The sequence below is a fragment of the Pteropus alecto genome, unplaced genomic scaffold (assembly GCF_000325575.1).
Source record: "Pteropus alecto unplaced genomic scaffold, ASM32557v1 scaffold38, whole genome shotgun sequence".
NCBI lineage: Eukaryota > Metazoa > Chordata > Mammalia > Chiroptera > Pteropodidae > Pteropus > Pteropus alecto.
This window is the reverse complement of record NW_006442512.1, coordinates 8385385-8403642: the sequence shown is the minus strand read 5'-3', so window position 1 is coordinate 8403642 and position 18258 is coordinate 8385385. Positions and strand designations below refer to the sequence as shown.

General features: G+C 30.8%; 1 protein-coding gene across 1 annotated transcript in view; it reads right to left on the bottom strand.

Moving 5' to 3' along the window:
- Window positions 1–18258, bottom strand: part of MDGA2 (MAM domain containing glycosylphosphatidylinositol anchor 2) — an 813395-nt gene that overhangs the window by 109071 nt on the left and 686066 nt on the right. Inside the window, exon 9 of the mRNA XM_006922688.3 lies at window positions 303–572. Within this exon, the coding sequence (XP_006922750.1) occupies window positions 303–572 (270 nt within the window). The remainder of the gene's footprint in view (window positions 1–302; window positions 573–18258) is intronic.

Genomic DNA, 18258 nt, shown 5'->3' with positions numbered 1-18258 from the left:
GATCTAAATAAATCTAGTTAAGATTTGTTCTTTATTACTGAAACACTCAATATAACTGTGACCTCATCGCCAAATATACTCGAGTTCACGTAAACTTGTCTAATTCGATAGACTTGTGAACTATCTTAACTACTAAAATAAACTTGCCTTGAAAATAAATGAGTACAGCTCTAAGTAGAGCAGTCAAGCTGCTCACAGTATGCTCCATCGATTTGCAAAATGCTTTCATTCTTATATTAACATAAGCCTAAGATACGTGGGATCTAAAAAATATATATTTAGCAAAATATTTAGAATCTTACCTGTAACAAGAAAGCTGCATCTCCCGGCTCCAGCTTCATTTATGATGCTACAATTGTAAACCCCATAGTTTTCATTGGAAAGACTCTTGACCGGGTATTCTGTGTACTCTTGAGAGTCAAACTGACCCGTCCGTAACAATTTGTTGCCCAAGCGCCACTCATAGGTCAGTACCCGTATTGGATAGGCTCTCAGAACCCGGCAGCTCATAGTGACACTTCGTTCTTGTCCTTGTCGGATTTCAAGAAATGCTGGTTCCACAGTAGGAGGATCTGCAGAAATGAGATGTTAAAACAGATAAAATATGTAGATTGCAATAAGCCAATGGCTATTCTTATTGTGAGAAGCTATTTTTAAGAACATATCCAGCAGCAGGGAAGGAATATAAAACATGGGCGGAGAACATATTTAGGTTCAGAAATTTCAGCTGGGAATGGGAACATGATTTACAGTGTGGGCAGTGAATGAGACTCATCGCTTTTAAAAAAGCATTTACAGGTGAAATTAACGGTTTATTTTCAGCTGCTTCCCAGAAAAGATTGTCTTGACCGTGTTTGGTTTATACTGTTAGCAGCCTGATAATGTTCTGGAAATGAAATGCAGTCTTCAAACTAGCATGAAACTTTGAAGCAGGTAAAGCCATTGATTCAAGTCAGTGAATTCTAATTATTCTGAAGTGAGGCTCCGTCCTCAGGTTTCTGGGTACCCATTATCTAATAAAATAGGTAACACAAATATATGTTTATTTTTTAAATCAGTCGGTCTAAGCTTATTTAACCTCCAGTCATAATATCATCTGTAAATCCAAAGCAAACTTTGCAAATTATACTGCATACAGGTAGATGGATGTGGTTTTAAACTCACTGCAATAGCTCATTCATCTGGCTTAATTATGATTTTTTTCCGTATACATACTTAAAACTTGCTACATTAGATATCTAACCTTTTAGTTTTTGATGGGAAGATTTCTAAAAGGTATTACATACTTCTCTCATTATTTAAAGTAGGAAAAAGAGAGTCCATTCCTTAATGACTCCCAATGGCCCTAATAAATGACAAATATTTCCAGAATGCTAATAACAGGATTCATTTAATCAAAGAAACTGTATGAGACCACACAAGATTGAACTGCACAACACAATCACATCCTTGATTAAATGTGTATGGCAACCTCTTGAGTTGTGTGGTACAAAATTACAGAACTCTACCTGGCATCCCTTCCATTAAGATCCTAAACAGGTTTTAGGAGTACCATACCAAATGTGCCTTCTGATATTCTTTATGTGTTATTCCATCTACTTTTTATACCATTGCTCTCCCTTCTCATTGGCAATCTGTTGACTAACCCTTCTTGCTTCTTTCAACAAATATCTTTAGACTATCTTCTTAATTCAAGTTTTATTCATAAATTCAAATTTTAACTCTTACTGTATAAAAAAATTTCTGTCTGCATATAGTTTATGATCTAACACAATAGGCAGACATATAAATAGCTAATTTACAAAATTGAAGTACAATAAACCATTCTAGTGTAGAAAGTAAAGTGAATAACACTGAAGATTGATCTGAACAGTCATCTCAAGAAAGGTGTGTCTTTCAGAATATACAGAAAATGATCAGGTGGGTAAGCAATAAGAGAAGATATTCCAGGTAGGGGGGGTTAGTATGTGCAAAGGTAAGAAAGACATAGAGAGGAGGAGGTGTTCAGAAAAGTGTAAATGAATTAGCATAACTGGTGAACAAAAGGTATATAGGGTTTAGGAGGAAGTAAAGATGGAAAGAAAAGCAGAGCCTCTATTCAAGGATCCTCGAATACCATGTTATGAAGTTTGCATTTTATCCTGTTGGCAATGAGGGTCTTTTAAAATTTTTTTAAATGAAGGCTTTATATGATTAGACCAAATTTTTAAAAAGACTGCTCTCCCCCTCCCCCCGATAAAGGTAAAAGGGGTCAAATATTTGGTGAGAGAAGGAAATATAATTCAGTGGTGAACACACAGTGCAATATATATAATACATACTGTTGAATTGTACACTTGAAACTTATTGGATTTTGTTGATCAATGTCACCCAAATGATTTTTAATGAAAAACTAATTTGCAAAAAAAAAAAAAGTAATAAAAATAAAAAAATAAAAAGACTGCTCTGACAGATAAGAGGAGCATGAACCTCAAAGGGAAGAGTCTATAGTTACTGAAAAAATGGCAAATCATTGGTAAAGGCCTGAACTAAGGCAATATCAGCGGGAGCACAATGATACCTTGGACAATGAAGTGGATAATGGCATCAGTGATGAAGTTAAGGAAGAAAAGCAGGAGTAGTTTGGGGTATGGTGAACATGATGAATTTGCGTACCTGTTAGTTACATAGTCAGTATACCTACTAGGCAAGTGTTTCTTCATTTCCAAATATACAGGTTATATTTTATTATTTCTCTTTAAATTTTTTGCTTAACTGAATCAAAGTCAGAAAAAATAGTTTATATTTTCAATCTTCTGAAATTTGTTGAAACTTACTTATAGCCTAATATATAATTAAATTTTGTTCTGTGTGTGCATGCTTCAAAAAAGGAATAGTCCGCAGTTTGGAGTTGTGATGAGAATCTATTGGGTTAGTCTGATAGTGGAGTTGTCCAAATCATCTATATAGTTTGGTTTTGTTTTTGCCTCCTTAGTCTACTTGGATTAGGAGAGTGTTAAACTCTTCTAAAAAGGTAATCATTTTTTTTTTTAAATTTCTTCTTGTAGTTCCGTCCCTGTTTTGTTTTACATATTTTCAGGCTATGTTATTAAGTACATACAAATTTAAAATTGCTTTATGTTATTGATAAATCTTTTATCATTATAAAATGATCTCTTTTATTTCTATTAATGTTTTATTATTTAAACTTTATTTTGTTTCATGTTGCTAAAGTTACCCTGGTGTTCATTTAGCTATTACTTACATGTTATGTCTTTTCCATCCTTTTATGTTTTCAGTATCCTAATTTTTACTAGTACCTCTTTTAAATAGCATGTGATTACAATCTATTTTTTCTAGGAATTCTGATGATTTATTTATTTTACTTACCGCTCTTGACACATTATTAGTTTACATTTACTGTAACTACTAATATATTTGAGAACAAATGTATCTTCTTATTTTTTATTTTTTGTTTGATTGTCTTTTAGATTAATGGATTGAATCATTATTTCAAACTTTTTCTGCTACTAGTTCGGAATTTAACTACTCTGCTTCTATTATTTAATAATTATCTTAAAGCATGCAACATGCAAACTTGTTATTCAAAAACTTCAATTAATACCGCTACCGCCTTCCTGAATAAAATTAGAATCTCAGAACACTTTGCTCCTTTTATTTCCATTCCAACATTTGTTACTGAGCTATGAATTTTAATTCTCTCTGGTTTTATGAAAACCTATTGAATATTATTATAATTTTATACCTGTACTTTTAAAAAACTTATCCAGATATATGCTAGCTTATTTGCCCTTAATTACTTCTTTAATTACAGAACTTCCAAATCTGTGATAACTTTACTTTTACATCAAGTACATCTTTTAAAATTATCTTTATTGAATTTTCTAACCTCGATTTTCTAAAAACATTTTTAATTTCATTCTTAAAAGATATTTTCCTTGTACATAGGATGATAGGTTAGCAGTTATTTTATTTCAGCACATCAGGATATTACTCCACTATCTTCAGATGGCCATTGTTGCTGTAGAGAAGCTCAAAGTCTCACACTTAGAAGTGAATATCTTATTTTCCTTTAGCTACTTTCAAAGTCTCTTTGTCTTTGATGTTCTATGGCTTCAATACAATGTTTTTAGGTATAGAGTTTTATTTTACTTATAGTTTGGAATCTTAAATCTGTTGATTTGTTTGGTGTCTTTTGTTTAAGAGATTTTTATAAAATTCTCATCATTGGTTCCTCAAATAACACCTGTATTCTTTTCTATCTTCACTTAAGAATTTTTTCATTATGTCTTCCATGTCTCTTAACCTCTCTTCCAAATTTCCATTTTCTCAGTTTTGCTGCATTGGATTATACATAAATTCTTCTGAGCTAATTCAGTTAATTAATTCTTTCTTCAATTCTGATTAATATGCTAAACTCATTCATTGTGTTTGCTGTGTTTTTAATTACATTAATGTGGTTTTCATTTATAAATGTTTTGTGTAGTTCTTTTGTATACCTGTTATGCCACTACTTTTATACTTTCCCATTACTTAAAAATGTAGTAAGGCCTGTGTTTTATTTCTTTAAACAAAGTAATTATTTTATACTGCCTGTTATTTCTAATTGTGGTTTTAAGGGATTTTTCTCTCAAGGTATCTTGTTTCTGTGTATTCTTTGTTAATTTGAATTCTGTGATACTTGTTCTTTAAAAAATATTTATAAGAATACTTTGATGCCTAAGATGATGATTTCTTCCTCTAGAAAGATTTGTATCCACAGACAACTATTGGCATCAATGTCTAGGATCTCATTAATCTAAGTTCATGGCTCGAGATTTTATTTTATGCATCTAGGGGACGTGATTTTGAATTTAAAATCCACATAAGAATCCATCTTGCGATTATAGCTTTAAGTATGGTTTCCCATAACACCCCCACCCTACTCACTTCAAAAGCAATCTTTTTTGCACTCACTGGAGAGTAGAGTGGGGAGTAGATTAGGTTTACTTCTGCTTTACTCTTACCTTGTGGATATAGTTGTTTGAGTTCCAATTTCTTGGGGGAAGGGTTTGAGGTTCTGCACTTCTTGCCCAGAGATGCCATCAAAACTGAAGCTCAAATTTGCCTGTATCGGCAAATGCCCTCAAGGCAAAGGTTGCCTCATTGTACTGCTTTTGTATAAATTAGGAGTGATATTTTTAATATAAACACTTTATTGCTTTTGATAATATTTTTAGAATATTTCCTAGCATTTTCAACTGTTTGCACTGGAAGGGTTTTACAGAATATTTTGTCTATTATATGCCCAGAATCATATCTTTCTGATAGCCGAGTAGAAATTTAGATCTCAATCTCAGAATGGAGGCCAGACTTCAGGCTGAAGTTCTGTTAAGATAGCTTAGAGTGAGTATAAACAAAAACAAAGAAAATGCCAAATTTGAATTTACTCTTGAATGTAATGACTTATGGGGTTAGAGGGGAGAAAAAAAGCTCCTAAAGGAAAATAAATATAAATAGAGAGATATGTAGATTCAGAGTTGTGTTACAAAGATTAAAGGAATTATATACTTCAAAGAATATGAAGTGATCAAATGTTTCAAATATTAGCAGGACACAAGTTAAGACTGACAATATATATTGTTTTTGACAAGTTTAATATCATTAATGATTATAGCAAAAGCAAACATACAATTTGGGTTATAGGTTTTTACACATGAAGGGATGGTTAAAAGGTAGAGATCAGAAATAACAACTATTTGCTCAAAAGTATTGTTTATGATTAGAAAAGATAGTTATTTCTCTTGATTCTTTTGCAAAATATATTAGGAGTTTATACATTTTTCTCAATCTCTACTATCACCATTATTACCTCTCATATGGATTACTACAAACGTTCTACAATAGCTTCCTAACAGGCCAATGTGCTTCCTCTTTTGACCTTCTCTCATTCTTTTGAAATTTTTCAAATGTTCTTTAATAAGAGAAATCAGCTCTTGTTATTTTCCTGCTTAGAACACTTAATTGACTCACCTCTGTTTGTTAAACGAGCCTACAAGGTTCTGCAAGTTCTAGCTTGACCATATTCTTAACCATTTTCATCTTAATCATTATGTTTCAGAGGCAGATTTTCTTCCTGATCCTGCATGACAAGCTTTTTCTGGACCTTGGCCCTCTGACTTTCTAAGATGTTCTTTCTTTTACTCTTTTTGTGACTGATTTTCATCTTTTAGATTTTACCTCTTTAGAAAACCTGCTCTTGACTACCAGTTAGTAAAGCATCTCTCCTACTGTTAATTTTTAATCAATTAAAAATAAATAAATAACTGTAGTGTTTTTTTTTTTTACTTCCTGCATAGCACCACCATTTGTTCACAGCTTGTTTATGTAAGCTTATTAAAAAAGGAACTTAAAACTCTCCAGTCATTGCTGCATCCTCTGTATCCAACAAGTACTTAGAATTGTAGTTAGTGCCAAATCATTATTGAATGAATAAATGAATGCATAAATGAATAAATGAATGAATGACGTAAAAGAGTAAAGATGTCCATTATATCTTCAATATTCCTCCCATCAAGACCTGGTGGGTTCTATGTCTACTCTGTTAAATCTAGAATGGCTCTGTGATTACTTTGACCAATAGAATGTGGTAGAAATGGTGCTATGCAAATTTCTGCATACAGGCCAAAAAAGATAGTTTCACTTCCCATCTCTTGAAATATTGCAGGTGTCCTGAGCTGCATAATAAGTCCCACTATTGCGCTAGAGAGATCATGTGAAGAGTACCTGTGATTATAAGAGAAGGTAAGGGCAGAGCTAAACCCAGCCTTCAGCTGTCTCCACTAAGGTTTCAGGCACATGAAGCCATTCTGGACCTTTCAGACCAGACTAGTCACAAAGTAACATCAAGTTATCCAGATAATACCATAATCCACATGAAGCTAAAGAATAGCCTGCTTAAGCTCTGCTCAAATTATTGGCTCACTAGAGATGAGAAAACGTGACATAATAAAATGTGATTCTTTTGATCTTCTAGGTATTGGAGTAGTTTGTTACACAACAACAGATAACTGACACAGATGCCTTTTAGCCTTCAAAATTCAGCAGTTTGCTATTATAAGTGAAGTCTCTGAGGCAAAAAGACAAAGGAACAGGGAAATTGAGGGGACAGAGTTTAAGCGACAGACCGTGGGATCCAAGCTGGTTCTGGAAGAAAATTAATTCAAAAGAAAACTAATGAGGGAAGACAGTCAATGGATTGAATTACTAGGACAACTTGAAAACTTGAAAAACAAGTACACTGAGAATAATGGAGTCAGAAGACCAGAAAGTTACAGTCAATAAATAGAATTTTGCTGAAATTTAATATATCAGAAGTAGAGATCTTTGGATTCATTACAAGATCAGAGATAATACCATTGGAATAAAATGATAATGCAGAGTGGAGATTAATGATACTAGAGTCAAGTGTAAATAAGTTAAGTGAATACACACTTACTCTCAACTTATATTTGTATTTGTCTAACAAAACAAAGTATTTGCAACTGCTTATCTTTCTTCTTATAAATTTTGATTTAAATGGCAAAATTTATAAATGTAATTAATTGTACCTAACAGGGAAATATCCTAAAATATACATTTACTTTTTCTATGAATGATTTTCTGTGAGAATTCTTTGAATGTATCTGACCTATTCGATTACTTCAAATAATGGAGTTTTCAGATCCTCATTATATAGGAATGTGCCACACATGCAAATATACAAGACTCAGCCCACTCAATTATTAATGTTCTATAAAGACATCTGATAGTGCTAGGTTAAAATGCTTCAAACACTGTGTTTTCATTAAGTTCAATAGAGCCTAAACTAGAAATCATCTCACAATAAAGGTTTTTATTACAGCTATTTAAAAGATTGCCCAAACTACTTGGAATCCAGGTTAGTATAAAACTGAAAGCAACAAATGAACAAGACAAACAGAGACTCATGGACACAGACAATGATTTAGTGGTTAGCAGAAGGAAAGTTGGGGGAGGGGAGGTAGCTGGAGGTAAAGGGGATCAAATATATGGTGATGTAAAAAAAATTTATTTTAGATGGTAAGCACACAATGCAATATACGTATGATGTGTTATTGACCTGTACACTTGAAAACTATATATTAACTGATGTCACCCCAATAAATTTAATTTAAAAAGACTAAATAAATAAATAAGCTAGAGAATGTGAAACTGTGCTCATTATAATCCAATCAAGTTTGCCTATGGATAACTTCTCCTGTGATATTAATGAGTTCAGCATTTTGTTCTTTGGAATACATTATGACTAAATGTTGTACGGTGAGGACTTGGAATATGATGAAAGCTGTAGGTGTCAAAAAAGTTAGAGCTCATTATTTTGATATAATCAGTTTTTCATGGTGTAAAAGTTATTCAGTATGCTTTATTATACAATATTTGACTTTAAGAAACTGAAACAAATAAGAGAGAAAAAGTCCATTTATATGTGAAAGGCTTAAAAGTAAGATTGCTTAGGAGAAATAAATAAGCGCCTGTGTATGTTTCGTTCAATTAAAAAAATGATTCTAAAAATATACCATTATATTATACTGAATGTATTCACTTACCTTAAAAATCTCTGATTCAAAAGTTTGTCAAACTATCTTCCTAAATATATCCTGAAGGATTATGGTGATAATAATTATTATACACAAATTTTTATTATATTTTTTGATATTGATTAAATGCTAAGTATTATGTTAAGATATTCAGTTTATCTTTTTATAATAGTAATTCTTTTTTATAGAAGACACAGAGGCACAGAAAAATTAATCAAAGTCAGCCAGCTAAAAAGTAACAGAATAAGGTTCAAACAAGGCAATCTGTTTCAAGAATGTATATTCTTAATAACTTGCTTTTCAATTACAAATACTACCAATGTTTTACGATTTAGCTCTCTCTCTAAAGAGGATTTTGAAAATCTTGCCTTATTGGTTATTTAAAGTTATCAATTAAAATAAACATTGGTCTATTCACATTATCATTTTGAACTTACACACTTGAGTAGGTTAAAAGTAGAAATCATGTTTTGTGGGAAGTATAAAAGCATTGCAAAGCTGCTAGGTTGAAAAAATATATTTTTAATGATGGATTTCAAACCAGACTCAAATTGAAGTTCATATAGCAATATACTTCATGTAAATGAATTTTGGTATTACTCATATATTAATATATACAATAAGTGCATGTAGATGAGGTCTCTGGAGGTAAAAGTTTAACCTCTTGAAGTTATTGAAAATTTTGATTGGAATAAACTCGTTAACTAAAAGTGCTCAAAATTAATTCTTATTTTAGCATTTTCTATTCTTGTAACTGCTGGTTCCACATGTCTGGCAAGTGTTCTGAATGGGAGGAGAATGGTTTTAATGTTTAAATCCATATACAAATGTCTAACTTATTTGAAAAGAGTAATTCATAAAAACACTAGATCACAGATAAATTTGTACTAGTATTTCCTAATAAGGAGATCAGAGATAAGTTCACATGTTCTTTGGATGTTGTGTATGAATATAACTTTTCTCTATTTCTTAAAAACAATTGCCAAATTCTGATGAGCACCAAAACTCTAAGCAAAGTAACACTGTTGATTTAAAAATAATAATAAAAATCTTTAAATATGAAAAAATCTTCAAACTAATTAAAATATTAATATAACCCATTTTTAAGTCTTTAAGGTAATATGAGGCTATAGATATTAAATATGCATAGGGCTATCTTCAACTTATTTATAGTTAAAAGAGGACAATGCTTGCTTGTTTAGAGAACTTCAGAATAAGTATGATTATAATTATTTAACCCTTAGAGGATACACTGCTTAGCATGTACACATTAGGGTCATTTCTTCTCAATTCAAATGCTTGTCCAATAAAACACTCATTGGCTTTTTGCTGTTTTTTTATGGAAAGACACCTAGGAAAATTGCACTCAATAATAATTTTTAAAAAATCCAACACTTGGATGAGAAAATCTGGGAGTTGGCATGTTAATAAATAAAATTCTTGCATTGTTCAATAAAAACAGCGAAACAGATAGATTTAGCGTATGAAAACTTTTCTTTCTATCTCTGTTTCTTTTTCTGAGTTTATGTGTTTTTCTCTCAAGTCTTTTCATTGATCTTGTACTTACATCCATCTTAATGGGAAGGAAAATGAAATTTCAAGAAATAAATGTGAGTTACCTGTTTACCAAGGAACACTAAACATATCTGAACCCAGACTCATTTATCCTCAAAATGTTAACTGTTTAAACTTTACTATGAGATTTTTCTAAGCATTATGTTACTATTTGGATATAGGTTCAAAAGATCCATATTTAATTTGTATCAATGAAGAACATAAATATTTAGAGATAATATTTAGAGATAAATTTAAAAAGAATTGTTAAATGTTATTGTGGCTCCAATATACAATTAAGGTATAGGAATAAGAAATATTGATTTATAGATGTGACTTAGGGATTCCTCCAGCAAATGCAATTCCTACCGGGAATGTTTAGAAAAAAGATGAGGCCTTGGGAATAGAAAAATGAAGTAAGCAGAAGGCAAGGTAAGAAGAAATGTTTTATGCATATGTATTTTGGCAAACATAAAAGAAAAAGGAAAAGTTAAGGTACTCAATAGAGTAGAAGTTCTGCATTTTTAAGGATGGAGAGGTAAGTGATACAGTGAAGATGTGGATATTTTCCTTGAGTGTGATGGAAAGAGAAGGGAATAGATTAATAATACCAATGTACCATTGTTGTAGAAATTAAACAAAAACTATATCAAATTTTTTTTCACCCATCAATAGAGAATGGCTATTTCTTTATCTCTAGAATCAATGGTAGCATTTGGTGTGACTTTATAATTTGAATCAGAAGGTAAAAAAACAAACAACAAAAAAAATCCAGCTTAGCAGTTGGTTAAAGGTCCAGGCTAAAACTTGCTTTTAGGTATATAATCTGTAATACAAGAAAACAAATTTACAAATAATTTTTGAGAATATAAGCAAGGTTGATACTAAAAAGTCTCTATCATATCAGTTAATAAGTATAATGTCATTAATTTAGTATATTATATTTAATGCATTGTCTTTATTGCTTTGTTTAATGGCTATTGAGATCTTCCATTTATTCATTCATTTTCTTAGTTGCCTAATATAATTTTTATTCTCATATTTTGCTGAAAATTATTCTCCCAGAATGGAGTTTTCAAGGATATTACTTTAAAGTTAAGAAGGAATTATACTTTTCTTATTCATCTGTTCTTTAAGATTGTGTGCCATTGTTGAATCTAATGTGTAGATAGTTAAGAATTGATTCTAATTTTAATAAGTTTAGATCTTAGAATATGCACAAACTATTGCTTTATATCTTTCAGACTTCATCTCATTAGAATTTAAGATAGAAGACAACGTAGATTATCCAAATTATGTAACTAGGGACATGGGGACCAAATTCTCAATATTTTATAAGTTTTGTTTAATAAAATGAAATATTAAGATTAAGAAGACCACATGTCATGTTTATTAACAAGCTACCAAAAAGTAAAAATTAACTCAAGAACTTTTATATAGAAAAAATGTCAATTTTCAATTTTCCTCCTCAGAAAGTAGTCAGGCTAGAGTCCAAGACCATCATGTTTTGCTTGAAGGATAATTTTAAATGTCTCTGAAAATGTTCAATGGAAGAGGTTGAAATTATAAGTTAAATTTATAATATTTTCTTCCTTTCATAAGGATATACAAATATTTAAAAAAAAAAAACAGAAACAGAGAGACTGCTTATTTTCTTTGTTGATAGTATTATAATTAGAAAACCCATTTATTTTATTTCTGCCAATGCTTCTACATTCAAATATGAAAAGTTATTTGATAATAGCTCCAATAAAGTAAAACATGAAGCTACATTGGTCTACCAAAAATATATTTAACATGTTCCATTTACACCTAGAAGGCCATTCTACATAGCCATTTTATACATTGATTGCTCTAATTAAGTCATAGTATTTTACTTAAAAAATAGATGCCTACTTTGACACATATAATATAAATTCATTCAGCTTTTACAAATTGATTATATAGATAATATAGAGCATTAACATAATAGTAAACTTAGTAGATACAGAAATTTTCAGGAATAAAGAGGGAACTCAGAAAAAGAATTATTCTTGAAAATCTTGCTATAAAATTGTAAAGCCTAATCTTAGCCCAAAATGTAGATGATGTGTTGCTTTAGTCTTGGCAGTAATGAGTTATAAAAATGGACTCCATCTTCAAAAATATTAAAGAGTAGAAGTTACATCATTTTCAGTGATATATTTAGTGTATACTTTAGTTATTTTTTTGAAGTTTGAAAACATTATGTATGTGCTATGCATTTATACATAAAATATTTTCAATAAAAAAAGCAAGAAAACAAAACTAAAATGATAATAGTTCCAGTGGTTTCAAAATTGTATCATATAATAGAGATCACATTCTTTTAATTAACTCATTTTCCTTATAACAAAGATAAACACTCTGATGAAAAGACTGTTAAGAACCACTCATACAAAGAAAAATATTTTATTAGTATATCACTATAATTTAGTATCAAAAAAATGGGCTTCTTCATTTACTTTAAGGAAAATATTTTGCATAAATGCTAATAGTTAAGAAATACATTGTATATGTTTATGTAAAAATGGGAGATATAAGTAGTAATTTACACAGCCATGTATTATTATGCTATTGGCATTAATTACAGGAACATTTAGTGGATGCTTTCAGGATATACTTCAAAATACCCAATAACTACCTTAAAAAACACATATCACTTCATTATATTTCACATAGTGGTAATGGCAGAAGAAGCAAAGCATTTTTATTTTGTTGTAAATTCTTGTATGTCAAGTAACTGTAAATCTGGGAATTATATTTGGTAATAGAGAAAGAAATATTTTTACTGTTTCTATCAAGTCGTAATTCTTCATTTGCAAACATTGAGAAAATATTACAGAAGCCCTATTTAAAAAAAGCTGAATATTTCCTGAATACTGACTTGGAGATGCAAGATAATATTTATATCTCTACTTGCACATATCGGGATTATTTTGGTAACCGTATATTTATATTAAATACTTAGTTTGCAAAATAGGTCCTTTTCTATACTTTCTGTAAATGTAAACACAGTTGGGTTAGTATTCAACTTTGTAAAAATGTCTATGTCTCAAATTCTGAAAAATTCTTTATTATGTTTTTTTAAGAAACAGCACATATTATATTAATAGTGAGGAATTGTGAATATCTATTAATAGTGAGGAATTGTGAGAAGCACTATAGTAAGATATATTTTCTAACTTTCAAGAAACTTCAAGAGACTGAACTAGCAGATAAAAAATAAAAAGTTATATATCCTTTTAAATACTACTATATGCAAATCAGTGTGTCAGGCACTGTGAGAAATAAGACAAAGTCCTTATCCTCACAGAGCTTGTGGTCCACTTGGAGAAGAAAAGGCATAAATATGTGAACATTTAAATAACATAATAAATAAGTTCAATAGAGTATAAGAAATTCCAGGTGGTAGGTGTGAAATGAATAGCTTAAATATTAATGTTCTCAGTTTTCACAGGAGGATAGCATAATTGTGGGTTAGAATGATCTAAGTTTTCATGAGCTAATTTTTAAACAATCTTTTAAGTGCACAAATAAGATTGGAGAGAAAAAATTGCAAGAAATTAACATTTACTGTGGAAAGATGCTGGGACTGAAAAATCAAGTCATTGTACTCTGCTTGAGTCTGCATTTTCACTTAAAATATCCGGGCCTCAGTTAACTGAAAGACTTGAGCTGACTGTAGAAGTGATTGATTCTCCAAACGAAATGAGAGAGGTAGCAAGCTGAAATGCATGATAACAGTTATGAATAGGGTAAAATTTTCAGTTTCAGAAGTTGAGTAATTTGTGATATGTATAGAACCAGATTTATGCATCCAATCATTTATTCAGAAGTATTTAAACATCACCTAATTAGTAAATCCTCTTTTAGACAATGTATTTCAGAGTTATGTCAGACACAAGTTCTGCTCTCAGAATTTAAAAATTTTCCTCAGTAGATAAGATATATATATTAGTGACTATAATACAAGACATCATGTGGTACAAGTGCTAACATGAAAAAAAAAAAATAGAATAACCATGTAATTTATCTTCTAAACTTTGTAGAAAAAGTCTATAAATTATCAAAATTTTATACTTTTAAAAATACTTATTTATTGACTGACAAATTAGTTTCAATCTATCAGTGAAGCTAAAAATTAGTTCCTTTTAAAAAATAATTCTAAAACGTTTTAAAAAGTAAACTATAGGATATATCCCCATGTACTCATAGAGAAATATTTTTAAAATTATATTAATTAAAGGAATATTACAAATAAAATAAACAATAGTTTTTAAGTACATAATCATGTAATACAGTCCAATTCTTAACTTTCTATAATACTGTCATTAATATTTTTCTGATAAATGTATTTTTCCAATATGACCATATTATTTTTAATATTTTCACAAATTCTCTATAATTTTCTTCCATTTTTTTATGATTAATAAATTTGAATTAATGTAATCCTCAGTTGACTTTTCTCCTACAACCAGAATTTTCTATTAAGAAAATAATATTTTTAAATATGTTTCCAGAGGAGAAATATCAAAAGATTCCTACCAAAATGTCATTGAAGATTTGTAGTGTGGTTAAGCCACATAATATTTTGGAAAAATGTCTACTTTCTTAAGGGTACCCTCTTCCCCTCCCAGACATGTTGCTACCCAAAATAACATGTGCTAGTAACAAAAATTCTATGCACTTATAAAGAAAACCAGAACGCAGAGGAAAAGCCAATCTCAAGTTAAGAAACAGAAAATGGCATCTCTCTTGAAAATGAGCAAACCTTTACTTGAATCATTTACCCTGGAGCTAAAAAAGTGTTGGGCATCAGTGATTCTGTTTTCAATTTTCCAAGAGTGGTACCACATATTGACTATGAAATAACACAGGGTGAAGTCAAGGAATACCTTAAAGAATCTTACTTTATTTTAGTAATCAGGTATTTGAGTGAAAAGGGAGACACATTCAATGTAAGAAATACATATTTCATTAACTTGTCCTAACGCCTGCTGTTATCCACCTTATGGAGTCACCATTAGCTACCTGCAATTGTGACATTTTTCTAAAAAAGAAAATGACTTCATGCCTTCTTGGGTTTCACAGATTGTTCCACAGATGTGATCCGTCAAGAGATAACCTTCTGAGTACTACCTCTACCTACTAAGAAGCATCACTATTTTTTGTTAGCTTTGACAGCCAGAGGAAGTTTGCTGGAATGTCATATTCCAAGTGAGTATTAGTATACTACAGTACTCACAAATCACTATTTTTATTTTATGATGTTGGCACTTGGCACAGATACAAAGTAACAGATAGAATAGAGATATCAATTGTTTTCCATTCAAGAACAGTGTTATGTACAGAACTCAATTATGCACAAAAGGATACAGAATCCCTTTGTACAAATTTTATCAGCTACCTCTACATCTGTGCCTTTATTATTTGTATCATCAAAGCTTTTAAAAGGATTCTTTCTGAGATTAAGCTACTCCCACTAATTATAAAGCACAGGGGTGTTTTGCTCAACATTAATGACCACACAAAATGGAAGAACAATATCAAAGGCTGACAACCTGAGCATCTGCCAACACTGATCCTAGAATATCCCAAGCACATTCCCTGAAAATACTGGTGTAAAATTTTATTTCTGATTCTAATCTACAGGATGATTAAATTCATGATTAACTTTACCAGATATGAGATAGTCTTAAATAGGCAATTGAGAAAATTTCCAAAGAGAAATTTAAGAAAATTAAAGGTTCAAAAGAAATCGTCTACCCCAAAAAGCACAACTATTTTAGCCATGCTATCTTAGTTTTCTTCCAAACATAATGGCAAATCGTTGTCTGAAAGCATCCGTGTGGCAAGCGATAGTTGATTTCCTACGACTGATTTAATTATTAAAGCCGGTAGTACTGAGTAACTTCTCTACATTTCTTAGTATAATCTGTCAAGAGTGTCTGATTTTCTATCAGAAGTTACTTGAAAGCATTGGTTAAGAATGTTTATTGATTTCTGGGACCATTCTAGAAGAACTTTATGACTCTTAAAGACAACTTCTCACATTTACTCAAGTGGCCTTAGTTTGATTTCAAGCCATTACAGTGATGTTTATAACTTGGTTCCAGTTTATCTATTCACCTAATAATCATCTATCTACCTACCTACCTACCTACATACATACATACCTATCTACTTATCTTTAATAGATTCATAATAGTAAAATAATAAAATATCTGACATACAATCTGCATTTGACTCAACTTATTTTAAGAAATTTATTCACAGAAAGCTTATTTGAACTACTATTCTCAAATAACAGTTCTCTCATAGAAGTACCAACATGCTCAAGGTGAATTTTCGGAAAAAGATTGGTCAAGTAAACAAGGCTGAATTCCTCACTGCTAATTTGTAAGTCTCTGTGATGAGTTATTCCTCCTATTACTATTATGGCAAAGTCACAAAATATTTTTGTGCTCTGTCCTGCCAAGATGTAACTGAGAATTTTGACATAAAAATGTCTAAGGTAAAAATGTTATTATCTACTATGTTCACAATGTCCACAAGGCCTATTCTTTGTCAGGAATCATGGAGCAGATTAAGAGATTCTTCTATGCAGATCGGCACAAAGTCTATGTTCTGAGTGTTACACAGTACAGATGCAGCAATGTGACACTCACCATACTGATACATTGAGAAGGAATTACCTGGATAATCTTTAAACAGAAAACCATTTTAAGGAGCAACATTAATATATGTGAAAGTTTTTGTTTAATTAATCTCCTAAATATGCATAAGATTCCCAAAAGTGTTAGAATGAGAACTCTGATAATTAAGGAATATGAATGCCAGTGACATTTACTAAGTTCCTACTATGTGCTAGACATTTTAACCTAGATTGAGTGAAGTCAAAATATAGTAATAAAATGTCATAAGGGCATTAAAAAAGGACTTCTCCTTACTGATAAATTATTATATCTTGTAAAGTAAGAAAAATATGTCTGTAGAACTCAAATGATGTTGAGATAGAATACTTTGGGGTGTGTATGTAGGTATGTATGTTATAAACATGGTAGTTATTTAGGTCAATTATGGAGTGTGATGGTGAGAGGAACAATAAATAATAGTACTGAAATTAATATAATTAATATAATATTATGTTATATATTATAAAATATAGTAGTAGAGAGTACAAAACGTCATTGAGAAGGAATAGAGGCCAGAGTAGACAGAACTAAAAAGTTAATTCTGATATTATGTGGGAGCTGAGGATAAGTCATGGTGATGGACACAGATAAGAGAAGAAGCTTGAGACAAAGGTCTCAGCTTTAAAAGCAGAAATCAGACTAAATTTATTCAATAAATCACCTATTGAATTTTTTAAACATGATTATAACATTCCAACCAACTCTCTAAAATAATCAGTCTAAGAATATACTTTATAGCCCTTCAGAAAAAAAGTAAAATACTGTCAACACAGCATTATAGCCAGCAAGAGGATAATCACCAAGAATTTAAAACACAGAAGCAGTTATGATAATTATGATAAATAAAGAGAAATTATATTAGTTCAAAACTAATTTTGAAAGGAAAAACAGAATATTAAGTTTTAAAACAAGAATTAAAACAAATTGGCATCAAAAGGATATCAAGCATTCAAAGGATACAAGCTGAGAATCAATAAACTGAAATCAATAAGTTCATTCCTTCAAACATTCCCAGTCTCCCACCTTTGTCACCACTTATTCTAAACACTTGTTCTCTTTTATTTCCCTTCCTCTGACCATAATCGTGAAAATAGAATGACAGGGAGAAAACGAGGGAGGACAAACTAAAGAGCTCACTATCAGTAAGGCCTTCTGTTCTCTAACCTGGTCACCATACTCTCCCCATTCACATCAATTTATATCCCTCCATCTGTCCACTACCTTGAAATTTCTCATGTCTACTCATGCCACCCTTATATCCTAATGTTCTAGGTGTTTTCCTGTTCTTTACTCTTATTCTTTTGCTCATAACCCTCACCTCCCAATCTCTCAGTGAAATTTACAATTTCAGCAAGAAGACCATATTAGCATAAGAGTAAGGAGGAAATGTG